The 23,030-nt window shown below is 39.6% G+C and overlaps 2 protein-coding genes across 2 annotated transcripts; both read right to left on the bottom strand.

The window, feature by feature from the left end:
- Positions 1-421: 421 nt before the first annotated feature.
- Positions 422-18,984, bottom strand: LOC111340947 (poly [ADP-ribose] polymerase 1). Its single transcript, XM_088763227.1, is given in 29 exon segments — positions 422-1,060; positions 1,834-1,951; positions 2,542-2,603; positions 2,687-2,763; positions 3,373-3,386; positions 3,720-3,756; positions 3,871-4,023; positions 4,423-4,521; positions 5,129-5,257; positions 5,839-5,961; positions 6,494-6,577; positions 6,770-6,895; positions 6,994-7,070; positions 7,165-7,225; positions 7,895-7,955; positions 9,604-9,736; positions 10,154-10,219; positions 10,538-10,610; positions 11,202-11,350; positions 12,309-12,396; positions 12,783-12,864; positions 13,783-13,890; positions 14,033-14,155; positions 15,570-15,652; positions 15,730-15,846; positions 16,569-16,895; positions 17,615-17,860; positions 18,646-18,666; positions 18,839-18,984. Coding segments are annotated over 29 exon segments (3,030 nt in total). The 5' UTR covers positions 18,953-18,984; the 3' UTR covers positions 422-981.
- A 695-nt stretch (positions 18,985-19,679) lies between these two features.
- On the bottom strand, positions 19,680-22,401 carry LOC111340943 (uncharacterized). Its single transcript, XM_022947870.2, has one exon. It carries the CDS (start codon positions 22,337-22,339, stop codon positions 21,398-21,400), a length of 942 nt encoding a protein of 313 aa, XP_022803605.2. The 5' UTR covers positions 22,340-22,401; the 3' UTR covers positions 19,680-21,397.
- Between the last annotated feature and the right edge of the window lie 629 nt (positions 22,402-23,030).

Genomic DNA, 23,030 nt, shown 5'->3' with positions numbered 1-23,030 from the left:
AGGAGATAACTTGATCAGTGAGTGTGTTGTTTTGAACTTTATGACGAGAAGGGCTTTGAGTTTTATGGTTTGACAGTTTCGGTCATTTTTTTTTTTTTTGGATCAGTTTTCGCTCTCTCCACAAAACCATTTTTTCAAATGTGGTTTCAACTTCTATTTTCAGTCTTCTCTTTTTAGACATGGCTCAGTCATTGCGGTTTTTTGGTTCAAGTCAATCGTCTGTCTGGCGCCACGAACTCACAATTTTCACTGACCCCGATCTGAATCATTATTCTCCGCGGTTTTTCGGTTTGGAGAGATTTGACTCTGTAGGAAACTTTTGCTAGTTTTCCAGTTTCTGATGCCCTTCACAGATAACCAGAGATAAGGAAAACAGATGTGTTAAAAGAAAACACACAACAACAGCAAACGATAACTGGACGATAGTATTTGTCGTGTTTTATTTTGAGGAATTGTATGCTTCTGAGAAGACGCCAGCTTCCTCTGTCTTAGTCACTCTCCTTGGGGGATTTTATGTAAATACCAGAGACAAAGACATCTCGCGTGAACAAAACACTTAAACTACAACGAGAATCTCATTCCCCTCACATGAAACCTAAGATATGACCACTGATGGCGATTTGCTAACCTTTTCACGCCCAAGATCTGATTGCTAATTCTCCCCTCTAGAGGCTACCCCTTTCCTTATAAATTAGTTCTGATAATTTGATGTTAGAACGAGATAACAACTTCTACCTGATAACTATAGATATCAAAAGGAGAACTTACATATTAATCACTTCGGGAAGATAAAGGTAAGAAACACTTACCTTAACAATAACTAACAACCTTTAGTTTTACAATTGAACAATAACTAAGCTACTCTTATTTCTCCAAATTCATTTAAAACCGGAACAAGTCTAGAGATTTAAAGTCTTTCTTCTTTCTTTTTCCTAAATCTTTTCTCTAGTATTAGGGGCAGGATAAACCAACACACCACATTCACCATCCGTATTTGAACTTGAAGTTTAACTTGAGTAAATATTTGATATTAATTTGACCAACATCGTACACGATATATCTAACCTTAGGTTAAGGATCGTAACACGGACATCGTAATAAAGAATGTGTACCGTCTTTCATCACGAAGAGGCTCGGGACAAGATGAACCACTTAGACTGTAATTGAAATTTTACTTTTCCCAAACTTCTTTTAAAGATGTAAATTTTCCCTGACTCAAAGTGAAATTCCTTGGCATTTCATTTGGATATATCAACAAAGTTGAAACGGTAAATTGGCCACCGTAACGATTACAAAAGCTGACGTTTCGAAAAGCTAACGCTAACGCTCGAAAAGCTAACGCTCGAAACGTCAGCTTTTGTAGTCGTTACGGTGGCCAATTTATCATTTCAACTTTGTTGATATATCCAAATTATTTCGTTACTCCCACCGATGCAGCCCCAAACAGTTTCTTTCGAAACTATCAGCCTTTATCCTTGACATTTCCCTGACCTTAAGAGTCTTACTTTCCCTGACTTTTTCCCGATTTATGGCAACCACGAGCTATTTTTAATCGAGTGTTAAAGGTAAACGTGGATTGCGTTGGTACAGATAACTTGTGCCATACCCTCAACCAATCACATGCAAATGTGAAAACCAAAGGCAACTCTTGGTCACCCACGTTTTCCCGCGCTTTAGGCAGTTTGTGTATTTTTCCGTTGGCTTCTCTTTGCCATGCGCGGCAATGTTTTTCTTTTGTTCTCATTGGCTGTTGTGATTATTTTGGTTTTGGCTTCACGTTACTCACTTCAAACAGCTCTCATTCAAATGCTCACCTTGGAAATAAAAGGATACTCATTATAGAGGAGGCTGGAATTGGTAGCATTTGTGTTACATCCCTGACCAACTGGAACAATCGTGCCATCCTCTAGGGTGACGTCCGCAGAGGGGTCTGGTCCAGTCTTACCGCACCCTGAAATTAAAAAGTTCCTGTATTTAGCAGTTAACAAGAAGCCTGCGTTATTACATTTGGTCGGAAAAAAGAGAAGCTTGAACCAAAATTGCTTCACCGCGTGGGAAGAGCAATGCGAATGTAACTGGTGCAAAGTGCTCGAGCAGTGTCAAACGTGGAATAAGATGCTCGCAATGTTAAGAGCGGGAAAAGAAGCAACCTGTGTCACTTGCGGAAAAGGATGAAAGTTGGGTTAAAGCGCGGGAAAAGACGGAACCGGCGCCAAGCGCGGAAAAGAATGCAGTTCGGGTTAAGCGCGGGAAAAGCCGGCACCGGCACCGGCACCAAGGGCGGGAAAAGATGCAAGTAGTGTCCAGCGCGGGAAAAGACAAAACTGGCGCCAAGGGCGGGAAAAGATGCGAGCAGCTTTTTAAGCGCGGGGAAAGATGCAGAACAGAACAAGTATGAGATTCAACCGTGCAGACACTGCGTTTCAACGAATGTATATGCAGCTAAACGTATTGTAGTCATGCAGTCAGTGGCAGGGAAATGTCCTAGTTGCCTGTCGTAATGCACTGTTAGGGCCAAATGTGTAGGTGGATTTCACGTACCTTTAACGCTGTGCTTCCCTTTGGGAGGTTTTGATATGCAGCTGGCCGCAGTCAATTCGTGCCTGTGAGCAAGAAGACAAAGTTTTATTCCAACAAAATGCTTAGATTCTCTCCTATACCCTTTTTAATACCACTGGAAACTTACATATTTCCTAAAGCGACCTCGCACAGCATCATCAGGCCAACGTTGTTAGAGGGTGTGGTTCGGCAGTAGTTTGCTGACTAGAGAAAGAAAGAAAGTAACAATACCAATATAACGTCAAGCCGGAAACGAGAGTAAAACTCGATAGTATCTTGTTTCAGTCGACCACCTTCTAGTATAACCCATGACTGTTTTATTATGCCACATCCACCTTAATTATATGACTCAATGCGCTTAAATCAAAACATGGTGGGTGTCTTTCACTCTCGAAGAACCGAAAACTGGTTTACCGCTCTGAAACTAGTTTTCCTTTCAAAACTAGACATAATAAAGTATTTTAACGTTACTTACGGGCCTCTACGCCTCTACATCTCTGCCACAAGTGACAGAAGGCCTGGCAATTATTTGATCGACTTCGTTCCAACCGAACGCTTTGAAATAGGACGTGGTATATAGTACCGTTTTTTTCAACAAAGTGGTCATTTGAATTTTTTGTCAATAATCGTCTCTGCAGTTTCCGAAGGAATCCGTATATCCTCGACTATTGCGTGATAAACCGACACGTCCTAGAGACTTACAACGCGAGTTTGAATAATTTATGATCTTGGGAGATCAATTTGGAATAGTCAAAAAGACAAAAAATTAAATGTGTATAGTTACTCAAGATTATTCCTCACAACTGTACTTACCTTAGACACCATATCTGTCAATAAAAAAAGAAACCCGAAAATAATTTGTTACTTTTTGAAACCTAGAAACAGTCGTTTATTAACTGTACTGCGAGCGTACATTAGAAAGAAAGAAAAAAATGAACGTGAACACAAAAAGCAAACTAAAAGGATACAGAAAAAGTTTTGCGGTTTATCCATAAATTTTAAAATTCTGTTTCGTAGTCATAATTGTTTGCTTATTCATCAAGGCCAAAATGTAGAGCATACTTTCCAAGAATCTGTCAAAACAACCAATTAAAACATACCGATGACGCAGATAGCTAAAATTTGCCTAAAACGACCACGATAACAAGTTTGACACATACCAGCAAAGTAAACGCCTTTTCCAAACATATAACCTGTCTAAAAAAGGGAAAATATGACAAATTAATACAAAGGTTTCAGTTGAAAAATCACTCTCAACATTTCTCAAATTTACGCCACCAGATAGGCGTAAGGAGCCTAAGCAAAACTCACCACAGGGGCCTCTGGTGGAGCGATCCTGAGCCCTTGAGATAAAATACCAGCGTAGTTTGTGTTGCGAGACCCGTGCCACAACAAGCGGCGATTGTGAAGTTCCTTGAAAGGCTGGAATCGTTCCTTCTCGCCATGACGATTCACCTTGAAAACCTGACAGAAAAACAAATTGTCTGCTTACATTTCACTTCAAAACAATTCAATGACTTTTTTTTTTTTGGTCCCATACTCGTGACAGACACCTTTTACATTTTTCTTTGAATTCTGAGTTTGAATGAGTTTTAACATGATTTGCATATGTAGAAAAACTCATCCCGTTGAAATTTGTTAGTTGCCATGCGTACACTAGATTATCCTTGCGTCACTTTGGGAAGGAGCGCCGTCTAAATTAAGCTTCTCTTCTCTCTTTCTTTGGTATTTATAGTAAGGGAATTCGTACAATTAAGACCTCTTTGAATGAAAGAAATAACAAACAAAAAGAACTTTATATCTAATCGGTTTTTAACTATTGCGCATGAAAATTGCATTAATACGAAGTGAACATTATCTTACTTCCAGTATTTCAAGCTCGTACTGTTGGTGTGTCTCAGCATGAGTATTTTTGACGTATTGGTCAATCAAAGAAAACTCCTTGCTATCTTTAGATAGAACCTGAAAAAAAAAAAAAAAAAAAAAAAAAATTCGATTTATCCTTTAAAATTAAACGACCCAGGGGAACAGATCTTTTGAATATAGTTTCAATGCCGGCGTAACCTTTCTTAAGTTACGCAACTAAATTGCTGCCCTGTCCAAACTAGCATTAGACACTAGCCTACAAAGTCGGCGGTTTTGAGCACGCTTTGAAGCATTTTTTGAAGGAGCCGCCAGCCGGATTGGAACTGAACATACTGACCTCCGCTGCCCGAGTTTGTGGCTCCGCTAACTACATTGTCTTCGAGCGCCCGAGTTAACCTCCCACACTAACTAACGGTGAATGGTAAAGTGATGAACCATTATTTGTTTATATAAAAAAACAAAGAGCTCAAGCCCTCGTGTTTCAGGGATACGAGCATCATGCTCAAGGCTTTGGTGGGAGTGTTGGTTTGGTGGATGGTCGAGGACCATGACACTCAGGGAAACCTTGCGCAAAAACGAGAAATAACTAAATTAAACCACAAGTTAAATCAGTATCGCGAGGAGAACCCCGGGGTTCACAGCGTTGTATGATTGCTCCCTGTTCCGCAAAATATACTCATGGTATTTTAATTAATTTTTTCACCTCCAAGTCAGTTTGTAATTTTTCGTAATTGACGTCCAAAGGATCCTTGGCCAAGTCACCATCGCCACTCTTTAACAGACTGTAAGCTACCTCAATATCGAGCAAGTTGTCTAACATTCCCACTTTAGCCTTCGGCAAAATTAAGGAAACAACAGTCAGAAGTAAGATGATGGAAAGTGAAAAGAAAGTTTTGCCTGTCGATTGGGAGGAAAAAGACTGCTTACGGGAACAGCTACTGACGTATCGAGCATTTGAACGGAAGTTATTGTTATTTGCCAGAGTCAAGTTAAGAATTGTTTCACAGTCGAATGTTCAAGACTGGTTCGGAGGAGCTGATTGGCCAGTTTTTTTAACGGCGATGGTGTTGGTTAGTTGTGAGTGGCGCCCCAAGCAACACCTTACCAATTCTGAGGAAAATTGTATCCTTTACCAATATCATTAGTGCGAGGTAAAAGCAAAATTTACAGACACCCTTCCCTTTATCAATGCCACCTCACAAGTTACCTCTCCTATTCCTTGCAACAAGGGGCTTTTGAATCAACGGCGAAATGAGATAGCAAGTGTGAGAAAGCTACGGGTTTGGGGATTCTCAAAAGTACGTTAGACTGTTTTTGATAAATGGCGTTTGCTTCATCTTTTCACATAGGCTTACGCATTCCGTCATTCTTCGGAGCGGAAGAAAAATCTCAAACAAGTGTACTAATTTTTACCTGAATTAGTTCCAAGTTGTCCAAGAGAGGGGGTTTCTTCATACCAAAGTCGTGCGGGATCAGGGTGTAAAATCTATTTGATGCATCCAGGAGAGAATTGCTGCTACCTCCATCTGAAATTAACTAACACGAGATAATCAAAAGATTTGTTAGTGCATGAAACCAACTACTCTATTGAAAACAACATGCCATAATTTGCACCGAGTGCAATCTGGAGAACAACCAGCTGAATCGTCAAATGTCGTTCAATCTTTTAAAACATTAAAGATCTCATCCCAGAATTTCTAAGGCAGAATTGAAATAAAGACGTTCTAAGCAACTGTAAGGGAGCCTTGTCAGGTCATAATGATTTGAGTTATGTTGTTGACGCTGAAATTGACTTCAATGGAAGGAAAAACTTGAAAGCCTGAGGGAAGTTATTCTCTAAGGAAGGCAAATTCCCTTGAAGAGAAACTGAACGGAAACTGGGTGACGATGTAAGGGTTGTAGAAGGTTTCAGTGGATTGTACATCGGGTGAACTTGAAGATTTAATTGAAATTTTCAAGTTAATCTAGGCATCTACATGGGCATCTGCATCTGAGCACTATCAGCGGGAATTAGTCAGTCTTTGATAGTATCTACTTTCACAATAACACTCTACAGTATATCACTTACTTTCTGCGCCTCTCCCAGAACAGAATACGCACTTTCAATCTGTCTCCTTGTTAGCTTTCCCAGTGGCATTTTCTTCAAATCGATCTGAATGAAAGATTTAAGATTAAAGAAAACTTAGATGTTACATTTGTTACTCGCTACTTTCCAACCTCCGCTAAGACAAATTGTTTGCTCACCGCATTTTACACACAACAATCGTTTTCATACATCTCAGTGCTTACAGTGGTTCCAAATGAAAAGAAAATAATTCCAAGCACAATTAAAATTCTCACTCACTTCAAACTCTACCAGCGTCTTCTTCATAGATTCAATATCGAATATCATTTTCATAAGCTCTTGGACAGGCATAGGTAACAACGATTTACTTCCGGCGGCAATGGTCGTCTTCAACTCCTCGTCATCCTGTACAAAAATGATAAATAAGTACACAAACTCGTCCCCAGGTCTCTCTCGTGGGCGAGACCGAAAAGAGAGATCTGGGTACAAGTTTACACACATACCTGTCCATAATCAATTTCCAATGGGTAAAACTTTTTTGGGCGTTTGACGAAATTCTTTCTATTTAGCCAACTGTTTCCTGCAGGTTAAACAGAAACAACAAGGCAGGGCAAATTTTCATGTTAATATCTAAATATGTACACATGTGGAGAAAAGTTCAGTGTGAAGTAAACCTGTTTTTTCAGCATAGAGTTCCATGAATTTGTCAATGGCTGATCTTGGCGATCCGCAAGGCTGAAAAACACCAATAATTTCAGTTGTCAGTAGAAGAAAGCACATCAGAAAATTTGGGTGACTCTGCGCGACATCCATTGTCCTGGAGATTGTGAAAGAATTACTCGATTAATTTTACAGCCATTCAGTGAGATTTCTGTGGGATACGGAGAACAATAAAGAAGAATTTATACGTTTGGGATCAAAAAACCGAGAAACAGGGCAGAAAACAAAAAAAAAGTTGTGATGGAAACGTTTAAACATAGTATATTGACTAGATCGCTAATAAGTTCTCCAACTCATTCCGGTGAGCATTACACCGCAAAAATCAGGGATTTTATTCATGGTGGGGAATCGACTTTTACTTAAGAAAGGAAAAAACCTAACTTGAAGGTTAAAGATCGAAGAGCAGCCCGGAAGTGTTCTAGATTTACTCACAAACATGTGAGTTACAGCAAGAAGTTTGCATGACCTACAACATCATTTCAACTGAGACAAACGACGTGTTCTGACTCGTAAGGAAAATTCAAAGAGTCCAGAGGCTTAGTAGCAAATCCTTGAGTTTCCAAGTGCGAACACTTCATGGAAAGGGCAAAACCGTAACCAAAGCCTCGCAGAAGAAAGCCGCATCTTCATTCCAAACTTGTTACAAATGTTACTCCTACTTCTTTCAGGTTTTGCCACAAGTACCTCTAATTTATTTCCTCCGATAGTTGTTCCAACTCTTCCCCATGACCGAAAAAGATGGCAACTGTAACGTTCAAAGAGATGAAAAGAAAAAAAGAAATTCCATTTAACAAACAGTTTGTTTCCATGTTGCTGAGCGCGCGTCTGTCCAGTAAGAGATCACAATTGTCGTCAAAATGTCTTGAGAACAAAAATATGGCACACGATGCGCGTTCGCAGCCGCGTGAGTCACTGATGTTCTAACCACATTGCCATGTCTTCTGTGCTCACCTACTGTTCAGACCCACGGTAAGATAGAGTCTATTTGTGTGATAAATAGCACATTACAACCTAACCAAAGTAAAGCGCGCGCTCTGCCGGATTGGTCAATTCAGCGTCCACCATGGGTGTACGCTGCTGACGTGAGCAAATGCAAAGACTAGTTTTCCGCGCTATGTATCAATGTTATGTTTTAAAACAAATGGTAAATGCCACAGTGTACACTATTGAGTTATGGATGCACTTGGGAGGTTTGCTAAGCACTCTAGAAGCTAGAGCCGCTCTCGGCTATCACCTCGCGCGACACTTACGCTTCTTTCGTGCTTACCAACCTCACGCGTCCATCCATAACTCAATAGTGTACGCTGTGGTGTTTACCATTTGTTAAATGTTGTTGATGGTTGTTCAAAAAGGATTTGTTCAAAGATTATTCGTTTACCCGCCCTTTTGTGGTTTTGCCGCTGGAGACCGCGGGCTTCGGTACTCTCTTTTTCCAGTTGCGGTCATTTTGGTTTTATTATGTTTTGAGCTCGAAATAAATGATTTTATTTGTGACTTCTTCCTGCTTGCTCAACTGTTCTGGTATCAAGAACAATGGTTACCTCATCGATACGTATGTCTTCCAATAGATCGTGAGTAACAACCAATCCAAATGAACGCAAACTTCAGCTCATTAAATATTGCATGACAGAAAATTAATCACTAATCTTCCTAAATTTCGTTAACTTTTAACATGAATCAAAAGGTGTCAAGTTAAGTAGCCGGTGGAATCAAAATTCAGTGGCACGTTATCTGTTCTAAACACATGTTAACGTTTCCTGTGATCTATTTGATCTATTACTAAACACACACACGGCAACATAAAATCTATTTGTTTGAGAGATAGCAAGGACCACTTGTGATAGAACGCTTACACGACTCGGGCAGTCAAAGGGCCAATAACTAAATTCAACCAATCAAAATGCTCTATTGCCGGTCAATATTCTCTAAGTATTGGACCGGGCACTGTCCCCAATGGTCCCGAATGATACCGCACTTGTGTCCCTTTGAACTTCAGTCGTATAATAAATCTCTTATTAACCAAGCTTGCTCGGGACCGTACTGGAAGAATATCGACCCTCGGTCTTTTTTGTACGGACCTCAGTGCGCTCGGTCCGTACTGTCAAGACCTCGGGCCGATCTTCTCCCAGTACGGCTCTCGCGCTTGGTTAATAAGATATATTTATAACAGAGGACTTTATCTTGATATAAAACCAAATTCTCCTGACGTGTTTTCGAGGAAATGTATAACACCTCGTAGGGAAAACTACCAATTAGATCCAGGTATATGTTCATAAAGTTCTTTACAATATCTTTGAAATTACTGTTGAGATGGTAACTTAAATCCCTATATTTTCCTTCCAAAAAATGAAAAGAATTTATTAACCCAAAGAAATCAAAAGAAGTATACTCACGCTTTGCCGTTATCAGCTTGTAGAATTTGCAATTTGTAGTAAGAGTTTGTTCCTCTGACAATGTCCACTAGGCCGAGGGTTGCACTGTAAACATTTCCTTTCTCTTCAAGCACATGGCACGTATCCTCCATTTCTAAAACACAGAAATCAGAACGTTTCCACAATGGATTCCCAACAATTTGAACACGAGATATCTCACATTTCTTGTTATCCTGAACTTGACGTCACCTTATCTGGGGGTGAATTGTCGATGATTCGGAAATTTTTATTGGGTGAGAATTAATTGATCTAACACCAAAATCTCGCAGCTAAAATGATAAGAAATGCGTGGTAAACAGCAAGGAGAATGGATACTGGGATCTCGCAGGGGGGAGGGGGAGGGGATTAAACCAAGTATTGAGAGAGGGATGTCTTAGGTGGCGTGAAGGAAGATAGTCTGAAACGGAGACAAGTGGTGAACTATTTCGCGCAACCCTTGAGGAAAGGACCTGCGAAAGATCAGCTTTAGAGAGACATCAAAGATGCTTTTGATCAGAGGGACGGTGAATACCTGACTCTGGGTCTACTGCTGCTCCACCTTTGACGGCAACCTTCATCTTTTTGGCAGCTCCACCACCTGATAAAATTATTTAAAATAACAAGCAATATGAAAGGGAGCCCAGGTCGAAATCGTACTAATGCTAGACAGGGTATCGTAAAGATGTGGGGAATATGGACACGATGGTGAAACGTCTACGCACGCGCGAACGTTGTAATGACGTTGTAATGTGCTTTCAGAATGCTTTCAAAACCAAGTTGTTTCACACGAGTTACGAACAACTGCACGTCAGCAAGTGACGAATCTTCTAATCTAACCCTACTAAATCACTCCTAGCCTTACAGAGAATCCTTCAAATAATAAAAAAGTCAATAAAAGTCATAAAAGGGTATGTACCTTCTGAAGCACTTTTCTTTAACTTTGATTTGGCTTCTGATGGAGGAAGAGAACCATCCACCATACTGTTACCCTTGAAAACAAATCAAATGAAAAATAAAAAAGATAAGTAAAAAATAATTAAACAAATAAAGAGGATTTTCATCAATGATGCATCAAAGTGGTGACTCCAATAACGGTTCACTGTTCTGGGCTCTAATGGGCCATTTTACAGTTGTGTACTTAGTTGCCAAGCCTTTGATTCAGAGTGAGGCTAAAGATGACCTTGTTGTGATAGAGACCTGTATCTAGTTAGCATGATAACAAAGTGATTTACATTTGAAAGGCAGCAAGGTTTGTATCATAACAAGGTCATCTCTGGCCTCACTCCCATTCAAAGGCTTGGCAACCAAGCACACAACTGTAGAATGGAATTTGGAGTGTTGAGTTTTGTGCAGGAAAGAAAATTTGAGAAACAAAAGAAAATATTAGCAAGGAATAAATGTGAACCAAAATTGGAGAACACATTTGGGCCAAGTGAAATCATAAGCAGAACAAAGACCTTTATACCAGCCAGTGATTTCCTAAACATTCACTAGTTTTTAGGCAGACAGATTTGACAAACTTTTTTAAGAAAAATGCCATTTACGAATTTTATCATATAAATTTCAGACAAACAGCAAACCTTTTTATTTCCCCAAGTTACAATACTGTGTTGAGTAATCATCAGCTTAGCTCCACCCTTTTTGACAGCATCCAAATATCCTTCCCTAACAACTGGCACATCATACTTCTCAGCATCTTTCATCTTTTTACTTTTCTTATCCACCTCAGCTGCAAGAATACAGAAAACATAAATAAACACCTCCAGTAGCCTTTGAGCAAGGCCTCATTGACCCTTCCACTCCCAAGATGTTGTTGGTAATTCTCTTTATTACACGACTCGGGCAGTCAGAGGGCCAATAACTAAAATCAACCAATCAAAATGCTCTATTGCCGGTCAATATTCTCTAAGTATTGGACCGGGCACTGTCCCGAATGGTCCTGAATGATACCGTACTTGTATCCCTTTGAACTTCAGTCGTATAATAAATCTCTTATTAACCAAGCTTGCTCGGGACCGTACTGGAAGAACATTGGCCCTCGGTCTTTTTTGTATGGACCTCACTGCACTCGATCCGTACTGTCAAGACATTGGGCCGATATTTTCCCAGTGCGGCCCTTGCGCTTGGTTAATAAGATATATTTATCGTCTCCAATACAATTCTGATGATGCTACATCAGAGAAGTTGCCATTTGATCAACTTATAATCCTTCAATTGATATTTTTCTTTATTCTCATCACTTGTCTGCTGGATATTGTATTGATATTGTAAGGAGAAGTTCTGTCTTGGTCACTCATGGGAGTTTAAGGGTTAATAGGATTGTGTGAGCCCTTGAGCAAAGTGAGCCAGGTCTGCAAGGGATTTACCACTCACTGGTAGTGCTACACTCCCAGCAAACTTCTCCCCAACTTGTCTTCGAATCTACCTGAGGGCACGGCAGAGGAATATGCCTCCTGCATCGCTAATAACAAGGGCCTTCTCGCTGGCTATGCCATCAATTACTAGAGTTACATGAACATAGTACACTGCACTGTAAAAATTTGCATTCTACAAGCAAGATAGTGCCTTAAGAAATAAATTTCTCTCTAACCTTGAAAATATCTTCTTTGTCTTAACAAAATGATGCAAGTAATTTTGCAAAGTCAAACTTTCAGTTCCAAACAGCACTGTATTTTTTATTGCTTTACCTTGAGTGCTAATACAGCAATCCACAAGGGCATTAACCTTCTCCAATACTGATCCTCCAAGGTCCCCTATTGCCTCGGTGATTTTCTCCTAAAAAGTTACAATTAAAACAAATAATTGTCAGTGCATTGATATTTACCTCTATACCTAATAATAATATCAATAATAACACCTTTCTTTAGACACAATAATGTTTAAAGCTGAACAGCTTGTGGGGTGGTGTGTAAATGCAAATAAACTCTAAATTAAATAAATTCAAATGATGATGGTTTTTGAGGAGAGGGGAAAGCTGGAGTACCCGGAGAGTAGAGAACCAACAAACTCAATCCACTTATGACGCCGGCTCCAGGAATCGAACCCGGGACACATTGGTGGAAAGCGAGCACTCTAACCCCTACGCCAACCTTGCTCCCTACCTACCTCAAGCATGAAACAAGTAATAACAAAAGTCAAACCATTAGACACTTGTCATGTACCTTGCTTTGTTGAAGTCTGCCTATTAAAACAAATTTCATGTTGGAAAGTGGCTTATCAGATGCTGCTGCTGAGGGTGAAGCCCTGTGATATGATAAAATGGCAACACAATATGAACATGAATATAGTTTATATCTGACCACTTGCAGCCCAGAGGCTGAATTACGGGTGCAGTGTAAGGCTGAGAACAGATGTCAGCATATCAGGTGCCTCTGGCAGCCGCTTCAGTCTATCGATCTCACCTTCCCACCCATCCCACCCCAGGGGAGGACATCCATCACACAGTAATCTTGTGTGTGGGAAATTAACGTCTCCTACCCCAACCCTGCAGGAGACGGGACCTTCATTTATTCATCCCTATCTGAGAAGACTAGAATATCTAACCATTTCTTGATGTTGTAGAAAGGTAGCAATTTCTTCTCAATTATTTTAAGACCTTGAGTGTTGGTCTGGCCGGGGCTCGAACCCTCAACCTCCCGCACAACAGTCCAGTGCTCTATCCATTGAGCTAACTGGGAAGTTAGATTTGCTCTTGGAAGCAGTTACCAATACTGAATTAACAGTTTATGCCCTCACATCAGTATGCATATCCTTCAAACTGCTCTTTATGCATTTCCTGGATGCCAACAAGGAGAATTTATTTAAAACTCAAGAGTTTCCTTAGATGGTGATCATTTCCTTTATTCTCCTGACCTTAATGTGTGATTCAGGGGTGATATTGTAAGGAGAAATTACATGCTGGTCAATCCTTAGGGTCAAATGGCTAAGTTACTACGGTAACTGTAGCTAGCTCATAAATGCTGGACGCTTATCCCAAGATGATTCCAGCTTTCCTTTACACCCCTGGATAATTAGCCAGGCTAAATTCATTAAGATGCACAAATTTTGACTCACACTTGGACCCTTTGAGAATTTTTAGGTGCAGCGATACAAGAGCTGAGTGACAAAAAGTTGTGAACACAAAGTAACACTGGAAAGAGTTGCTAAGATGTGGGGACTCACACTGAAGAAGACAACTCTGATTTGATAGCAGCTTTAGATGGTATAACAGCAGGAGCAGTGGGCACTTTTGGAAATACCCTATCTTTCTTTTTGAACTTGAAGTTCTTCCTGCAAAACACTCAAGTGTTAGAATTGACCTCAAGGCTGATAGTCAAATGTAGCATACCTGTGATCCTATAAAAGTTTCACTTAATACTGAAAGACAGGAATTGATTAAAAAAATTATATTAGCAAAAACCATTGCACTCACAAAAAGTCTGATTCTTCCTTCAATTCGTTTGAAATTTTCCACTTTTCTCACTTGGGTTGTTTTGTTACAAAGGTGCAATTGGTCCAACCAGTTAAATTGCCTGTACAACAATATCCTTCAGTCCTAAAACGACAAATAAAGAAAAAATTAAACAAACAAACAAACAAAACAAAAAATGCGAAAAAGACATAAGATGTGTTTTGCAAACTTTGGTAAAATTGAAGAACAGCTCCCCAAAATATCTGTCAGCTGACTGTCAGCGAACGAAACCCAGAAAACACAATGAAAACACAACAGAAACACAACCAAAACATGGGCTCATGCAATTTTGCGAGTCTTTGAAAAAATTTACTCTTATTAACTTATTGCTAAATCTAAGTAACTAAACTCTTCTAATTTCAGCAGAATGAAATGTGTCAGTCAAATACTACACATTAAGTTCATATAAATGAAGATCAATATGGCTAATAATGTCTCACACTCGAAATTTACCTCTGTCACGTGGTGTTCGTCGAAATTCATTTTGAGGTAATTGTGAAAGTTCAAACTTACCAAGATGACAGTCTATTTACTCGTTTCTGAATTTGTTTTCATTATGTCGGCCAACTGTTGGTGAACAGTCGGCCAACAGGTATTTTGGGGAGCTGTTCTTCAATTTTACCCCAATTTTTTTTAATCACAGAAAGTAGTTTATTTGTTACAACTGACATAAACTGTTTTTGCTGTATTACAACATATAAGCCAACCTCCACAAATCTAACAACTGGAAATGTTTCATTTTGGATCACATAAACCACCTAAGTCCCCTAAATTTATTCTTTGACTGCGTTATCCCACCAGCCTCTTTTGATGCTCAAACTACACAACAGAATCAAAAAAAAATTTTTCATTCATCTTAGAGATTTAGCACAACCGGTATGCAAGGAGAAGGGATTTTTTTTCTGTATGCAAGAGACTCCTTGAGAATTACAGATGGATGAAATTACAGTCTCAAAGTAGGCTTTCATGTAAAACAGATAGATAAACATGTGAGCAATAATGGCCATAAAAATACAGTGCATAAAAATCATATTTGAATATTTTTATAATGGTGATTCGCTCCTATGGTTGAAGGGCTACTTATTCTGAAGATTAGCCCACCAGGGATCAATGTTACCAGGTTTTATTTGTACTAGAGTGAGACACGGCTCGTTACATCCGTGGTTACGTCGTAGTCAACTGAAAATCAAATAATTTCGGGATACATTATTATCTACAATATTCTTAGTCGAACTGATAAATGGTTTCGTAACTTACAATTTGTGTTTCTGAGTAGTTGGAACCCTTGATGAGCAAACTCGATGCTTTATCTTGATGCTTGCGTTTACGACCGTTGATGACCAGCTTCGAATGTTGTTACAGCATAAATTGTTCCTTTTAAATTATAAGTCACATGACCTAATTTTCCCGCCGTGCGTAGTCGAGGCGAATTCGTAATTACGATAATTAATTCTAATTCTTTACTACGTGCTCCACTGAACATGCAAATCAAACAGACCTGTACACAAGTTCACCTCCTTTGCACTCCTCACATGGAAGTAGTCTTCCAAATGCCATTCCATCTGCACATCTGTCAAGAAGCTACAAAGGAAAAAAAATCAAACTGTTGAATGTAATGCGAGATAACAATCAGCCATATGTGCATACAGTAAACTTACAGAGCTTTCCCCTCCTTGAGAACCGAGTCCATTGTCTTCCAACATTTCCCTAAGCTCTGGTAAGGAGCAGTTCTTCTGCAAATCATCTCTTATTTTCCAAAGCAATTTGCTTTGTGCCTGGTGAAAGAAAAAGATGGCTTGTAAACAATTCAATTGCTGACAAACTGGAAAAGTTACTGCATCTTCGCCTTCTAAATGCTGATTGCAAAACTGTGACATTAAAGACACTTTCCCAAAATACAAAGTTTGTTGACAAAAACGCGTTCATGGGCAAATCTTGTGTGCCTATACTCTTCAATTTAAAACCTTAAACTCCAACAAGTGATTCATATAAACAGGTATAACTTCTCCGTGTGATTTCAGCATGTAAATAACAAACAGGTGAGAAAAGAGACTGGCTGACAACTGAAGGGGGTAATCCTGATACAACAACAAATTCTCCTATCTCATCGGTAAAACAAATTATTCCACGACTCGGGCAGTCAGAGGGCCAATAACTAAAATCAACCAATCAAAATGCTCTATTGCTGGTCCAATATTCTCTAAGTATTGGACCGGGCACTGTCCCGAATGGTCCCGAATGATACCGCACTTGTGTTCCTTTGAACTTCAGTCGTATAATAAATCTCTTATTAACCAAGCTTGCTCGGGACCGTACCAGTTGGAAGAATATCGGCCCTCGGTCTTTTTTGTACTGACCTCGCTGCACTCGGTCCGTACTGTCAAGACCTCGGGCCGATATTCTCCCAGTACGGCCCTCGCACTTGGTTAATAAGATATATTACATAGTAGTCGGAATCAAAAATTCCTTCAGGGTCAAAGATTCAAGGAGTACTGACCTTCAACTTTTTCTCAAATTCATCTTCCTCTGCCGTCTTTGTTCGTTTAGCATCTGTTTCATCAACTGCTTGTTGTGCTTTTCTCTTGCTCCCTTTTCCAGCCTTCTTTCCTTTCACTGTTCCCAGTTTGCTCTTTAACAAGTCTTTGTCTTCTTTATTCAAGTTAGTGAATCCAGTGAATGACTCAGCTGTTATAGAGGAATTGACCTCCAAAGATTCACGGTTTTCTATAAAGCAGTCAATATGATGCCACCAAGGAATAGCAACACCGGCTGGAGCACTTGATTCAACATCGGGCTCCTTCACTTTGGCTAGACGAACTTCTCCCTAAGTACAAGAGACTGTTTTATTTGAAAAAGCGCTTTCAGGAATGCAAACTCTAAACTACAACAGAAAAGAGATGTTTTCAAGTCAAGCTTTCAATGAGTTACAAGTCTCTTTTTCTGACATGACAAAAGGTAGGAAAGGTTTTCATCGTGGAATTTTTATCATAGCTGTCCAGTGCATACCATTCATGCGTTTGTGATCACATCCTATTTGGCATCAAAAATAATTTCAAAATTTTTGTGACTTGGTGGTCTGTTAGAATATGTGCTCCAATATCATGACCAATGTAACTGCACACTTATCGCAATGTTTATCGCAGTTGATCATGGCTTAGCTACGCATTAGTAGAAAACCGCTTTAGGAAATGCTGCAAAATTGTATAGGTGATACTATGCCAAGTATGTTAACTTAAATCAGAGCGACTTAGATGAATGATTGTATAAAAGTCAGTGAAATACGCAATAAAAATCAATTGTTACTCCTACTTGTGTGATGCGTATGTTCTAGTTACAACATGGCGACATCAGTAAACCTAACATGGTCACGTGATAAAATGCCCATTGACTAAGTTTGGGCAAGTTATAAGAGAAAATAATCAGTTTGAAATCACAATGAATAGAAGAGGCTCAGCTGACAAACAGTTTTCTCGTCTTAATCTCCCACATTCCAATGAATGTGGACATTATAATAAATGTAGCAAAATACAGGTCAAATCTCACCTTATCAATCTGTTCCTTGCAGTTTTTGCATTTACTGCGGCTGGATTTAGCATACTCTACCAAAAGGTCATCTGCAACACCACCAGCTGGTTGAGTTCCCTTATGCCCACCCTCTCCTCCCCCATTCAAATTGCCTCTGATCTTCTCCTGGTCACCCCATCTTAAGGAGTCAAAACCACTTATGTCACTGGAAGCATTTACTTTGATCTTTCTGAAGAAACAACTGTAGTGGAACCAATTGGGTATCTATAATACCAAGGACAATGAAATGTTGTATAAATAATTGCTTTTGTGCGATAACTGGGGTGGATCTTGAAATTTATCATGATGGGGAGGGGGTGTAAACCTAGATTCAAAAAACAAAAAATATTCCATTTTTCTAAGAGCCTAAAAAAGCAAATAAATATTTTAAGACGAGTAAATTCTAAGTACTTCAAGCTGAGAAGTAACATGATACTGTTATTCCAAGAATATTTATCTCAGAAAATTATCACAAAAAATCCAACTAGTCAGATGGGGTGGAGGTGTAGAACCCCTCTGACCCTTCCCCTGGGTCAGCCACTGGTTCAAAACTGCTAAAAATAGTTGTGCAGGTTCTAGATCTTTTGGGGTTCTTGCCAGTTGTTGCGTGTTAGGGTTCTATGTATACTACTATAGTGTAACGCATGCCCAAAACAAGTGCCATACAAAACTGCTTTATTAGAATTTTGATGAACTTAATATACAATGATAGATATATAGATAATCACGCGACTGCGGTTTAGGGTCTGTTAACCAATAGAAACAAGATTATGTAATAGCTCAGGCATGCATTTGTCCAATAGGAACAAACACTACACTTTAAGTTTTAATGCTCATTGATCCAAACGAAATGTGGTTCCAAAATTTCCCTTCCAAAGCGTACTTCTCAGAAAAATGTTCCTACCACAAATTATGTATATTACTTTCACCTAGCTACAAATGTAGGAAGTCTGTCAAACTCATTAAAAAATTCTTATATGACCTTACTTTCAAAAAGTTAAATTTCTCACCTTGCCGTCAAAGTGTGGAGACTGAAAAACAACGAGAAAAGAACGTTTCAGTAAAACCCTTTCAATACAATGGCGCTTAGTAATCACTTTGACTACAACGCACATGCCCATGGCAGAAAATTGCGCATACGTTAGGATGCCTTTTACTTCGTCCAGATCACGCGAAAAAAAGGTTTTTCACATATCTGCTTACCTGGACCATCTTTGCCAGCCTCAGACTCTCTTTTGAGATGTTGCCCTTGCATGCTTTGCATGATGAACGGTTTGACTTCGCGTATTCAGCCTTGTACGGGAAATCATCCGCCATTTTGTTGTGGGTTTAGGACACGGAAGGAGACTGGATCGGTATCATTCTTACTTTTGATTGGTTGAATCTTCGCGCCAATTCTTTCGGCAACACATGATCACAAATGCGAACGAGACGATTCGCGTGTAAAATGGTTAAGGAACCATTTGAAGCTTTCAATTCGTAGTGAACGCGTCGATAAAGATCCTTGGTTGCATGTACTTAGCCCTTGTTAATAGGAGACAAGTGTTTAAACATTTTTGGCTTAATGGTATTTCAAGGACGAGGTAATTCTGGAATCCAGGCTCTGCGCAGCCGAACGATGAGTTCATAAATTTATTCGAATGCGCCGACGAATCTCATCGAAGGTTTTGTTCGAAAATTGACGTTGCTGAATTCTAGGAAGCTCGAAGCATGTACACTGCCAAGGTATTTCATCATTAATTTGTATTAAAGAAAAATGGTTTGTAGACGAAAACGAAATCTATTTAAAAATTAATTCAAGATTGCCCTATTTTGGTGAGGTTGTAAATTTTTGAGCAATAGTGAGAAGGGTCTTCTGATCCGATTCACATATATTTGTTTACTCATGTTTTTAGTTATCTTATGTGACTTGAAAAGCACAACAACGCATAATATTTATTTCAAATATTTCATGTTTTTTTGCCTCAGGTTAAGCATTAAATATCAATTCCACAACACCCAAGTCCCTCAGTTAAAAATCTATGGTTTTGTTAGAGTGGAGAAATTTTCCTCTCTTCAACCCGTTTTTATTAAGAAAATTATAAATATAACAGAAAGGTTTTTGCTCAGGCATAAACAAAAATGCATTTACAAAAAATCTAACTGCTCATCAACCTCAACTTCTTGTGCTTACTGGAAACACAGATTTAACCCTTTTACTGTCAGGAGTGGCCAAGACAGAATTTCTCTTTACAATATCAATCCAGTATCAGGCAGACAAGTTCCCTAGTAGCAGAGGCCTCTTTTGCTTGTATTCATTGTGTAGGAGAATAGGGACATGATAAATACAAGGAAAAGAGACTTCTGCTAGCAAGAAAACAGACATAAGCGATGCAAGTAAGGAAGAATATCCATCAAGGGAGTAATTTTAGTTGATTCAATACCAAATTCTTTAAACTAACATCACAAGAATTGTGTGACAGACAGTAATACTAATGAGATCTAGGAGGTGAAAGGGTCTAGAAAAAAAGGTAGACCAGTCTAGAAAAAAAAGGTACAAAAAGGCATGTAAGACACAGCCATATAATAGACATCTTATTAACTGAGCAAGGTCGGTCTGTATGGGAGAATCTTGACCTTGGTCCCTGGTACAGACCTCATTGCGTTCGGTCTGTACTGGCGACCTCGGTCAAGATTTTCCCATACAGACCTCCCGCTCGGTTAATAAGAACTAAAGGATACCCACATTCCCATAATTAAGCCCCAAAATCTCAAATAATTGTAAATTATTTTTCTATTACACTAAAAATTGTTTCATCTTTAATTATAAATACAACAGGAAAAACAGGGAGTGAGGCACAATAATTGAACCATTTGAGAATCAATAACCAGATTAAAATCATGATCACATTTGTTTGCATCTGAAATCATTTTATCACACACAAAAATAACTGAATAATTGTTCAACTTAGTTTTTACCTTTGGGTGCTAAGAAATGACAAAGTGATCTTCACTGGTATAATGAAGTTGTAGAAATCGCAGAACTAGAAACCTGAAAAAAATCAGGTTTTGATAAGGTTCTAACTTGTGGCCTTCTACCAAGTGAGTTAGGAAGCTACAATGCAGATCAAAACTCCTTGGGATGGTTTTTGAAAATATAACCTATATTTAAATAGAGTGAAAAAGACAGCTTTTGACCAATTCATTCTTTTTGTACAGATCTTCCTCTTCCGACCCTCCCTCTTAACAATGTTGGTAAAACCAAACAATCCCATGACATAGTAAAGTTTACAAAGCACACAAAATTAACACTGTTTGGGGGGAGAGGGTAGGGAAGTGTCCCAAAAATTTTTAGCCTCCGTTATAGATCGACTATTAATATTTATAGGGATTTTAAGCAAACCACGACGGTTACGGCAACGAGAACGTGGAAAAACAATAGATCTAATTGGCAGAACAATAGCCCAGCACGTGCGTTTTAAAACTTTGTAAATTTCTTAGCCGTCCTTTGCAAAACAACAACGTGAAATCACCAAAATTTACGTCGTCTGCCAAGCTAAACCGCGGCGGCTTTTGGAACTCAACGCTACTTTTATGCGTTATGTTGAGTTTGAGGTCTGGCGCCCAGTGAGACGGTAAACACATGCGGCCATTTTCGAAATTCTAACTAAAAGTAGAAACTCATTTTTTAATCGACGTCTTCCGTGGCGTTGTTGTCCTGACTGCTTAAAGTCCCTGATAATTTGCGTGATCAAAGGATTGCATGACTCATATGCATATGAATCATATGCTGGTTGTGTAACGTGCACCATACGCCCCCTTATACTTTTTATCGGCATTTATTAGCATTTCTGTGGATGACGATCGATCAAGAAGCTCTCTCAGTCGTTCATCCCTCGGTCTCCAATTGTCGTTCCGGAAGTGCCCCTTAACCACTCCTCCATATCTAGGGTACAGCCTTTTTAGATATTCTGCCCCTCGACGAACTTGTTCCGAGACATCAGAGTTTTGTTCGTCGTGAATGAAAGTATTTGAGACTTCTTCGATAACTTCAAAAGCCTGAGCCTTCGCGAGGGTTTGTAACCGACCATTCCATAACTTTACCGCCTCCTGCGCTTCAATCTCGTCAAAATCAATTTCGCCTTGAAGTTTTGGGTCGACTTGAGCAAGAATTCTGCTGAGCGTGACACAAACTGTCACTGTCAACACCAATGTTATCAGAGTACACCAAGATATAATCGCCGAAATGCTTTTCGCTTGGGCAAACTTCTCTTGAACCTTTTCTCTTGAGCTTTCACTGGAGGCGTGATCGAGAGCGGGTTTAATAGGTCCAAGAGTTAAGCAAACGTAGAAATCGCCTTCCATGAAAGCGAAGACAAACCATATACACGGCGGGAGAAGCGACAAATACACACTCTTGCTTGATTTCCACCACACCAGTTTTCGCTTGCGCGACTGGAGACGGAAGCAGCCCGTGACAAGGGTCCAGAAAGACTCAGATATCAGCATGGAAAGGCAAAACAAAACGACAGCGGGACCACATATGAACAGGCAGCCATAGAGGATGTGGTAATCGCGTGGACAATTGAAGACAATTTCTTGAAGAAATGCTTTGAAGCCGTACAGAAGTGCCGTGATAACAGTTGTCTTCACAGGCATTTCTGATTTAGCTATGCAGTCTGTATAAGGTTGGAGAATCTCGAACAACGAACAACTCAACGCCATAATGTTAGCCCATAGCCGAATGTGTGCTTGATGGCATGAAGTGACATGTCTCAGGCAGGAGATTACACTTGCGTGATAATCGAGTGAGTGCGTGTTGCATATTTCGTGCGCGTCTTACACGCACGAAGGGCTCAGGGCCCCCGTTTCCCCAAAGTCCTGGTAACTTAACGGGCCTCTAAAGCTGTTCAGTCTTCCTCCAAGATAGGGATCTCAAAAGTTTTGAGAATGATACAATAAAACTATCAGCTAAGGAAACAAGAAGGACTGGTTTGGGTGCCAGAACCTGCTCTCCTATCCTTTAAATTTTGATTTTAAAACATGGTTGCGGGCTCGTTAAGTTACTGAGACTTTCGAGAAACGGGCCCCAGGGAAAAATTTCTCAAAAGCCAGATTTGTTGGGAAGTTTCTCTACGCAAATTTAAATCTCAGAATTAACGAGTGAAATTCAACTCTCTTAGTGTGTTTTACAAAAAATACGAGATCTTTGACTTTTCTAGAGACTGTGACTTCAAACGTGGAGCTCAGCTGATCTAATACATGGAAGTGCATCCAACTGGAACCGCGCAAACGGGTCCACTAGCTTTGTTAACATCCGAACGTGGACCTTCTCATGGCCACAGACTGTCTTAATGGACGTGAGCACTAGCGCGATACTTAAACGCATTCAAAAACCAAACAGACAAGCAAACAG

The sequence above is a fragment of the Stylophora pistillata genome, chromosome 6 (genome assembly GCF_964205215.1).
Source record: "Stylophora pistillata chromosome 6, jaStyPist1.2, whole genome shotgun sequence".
NCBI classification, from domain to species: Eukaryota; Metazoa; Cnidaria; class Anthozoa; order Scleractinia; family Pocilloporidae; genus Stylophora; species Stylophora pistillata.
Note: the sequence above shows the minus strand (reverse complement) of the source record. Positions and strands in the feature narration are given on the sequence as shown.

What these genes read in the sequence shown, in the direction of transcription:
- LOC111340943 (XM_022947870.2), bottom strand. Translation starts at nt 22,339, where the DNA reads ATGGCGTTGAGTTGTTCGTTGTTCGAGATTCTCCAACCTTATACAGAC.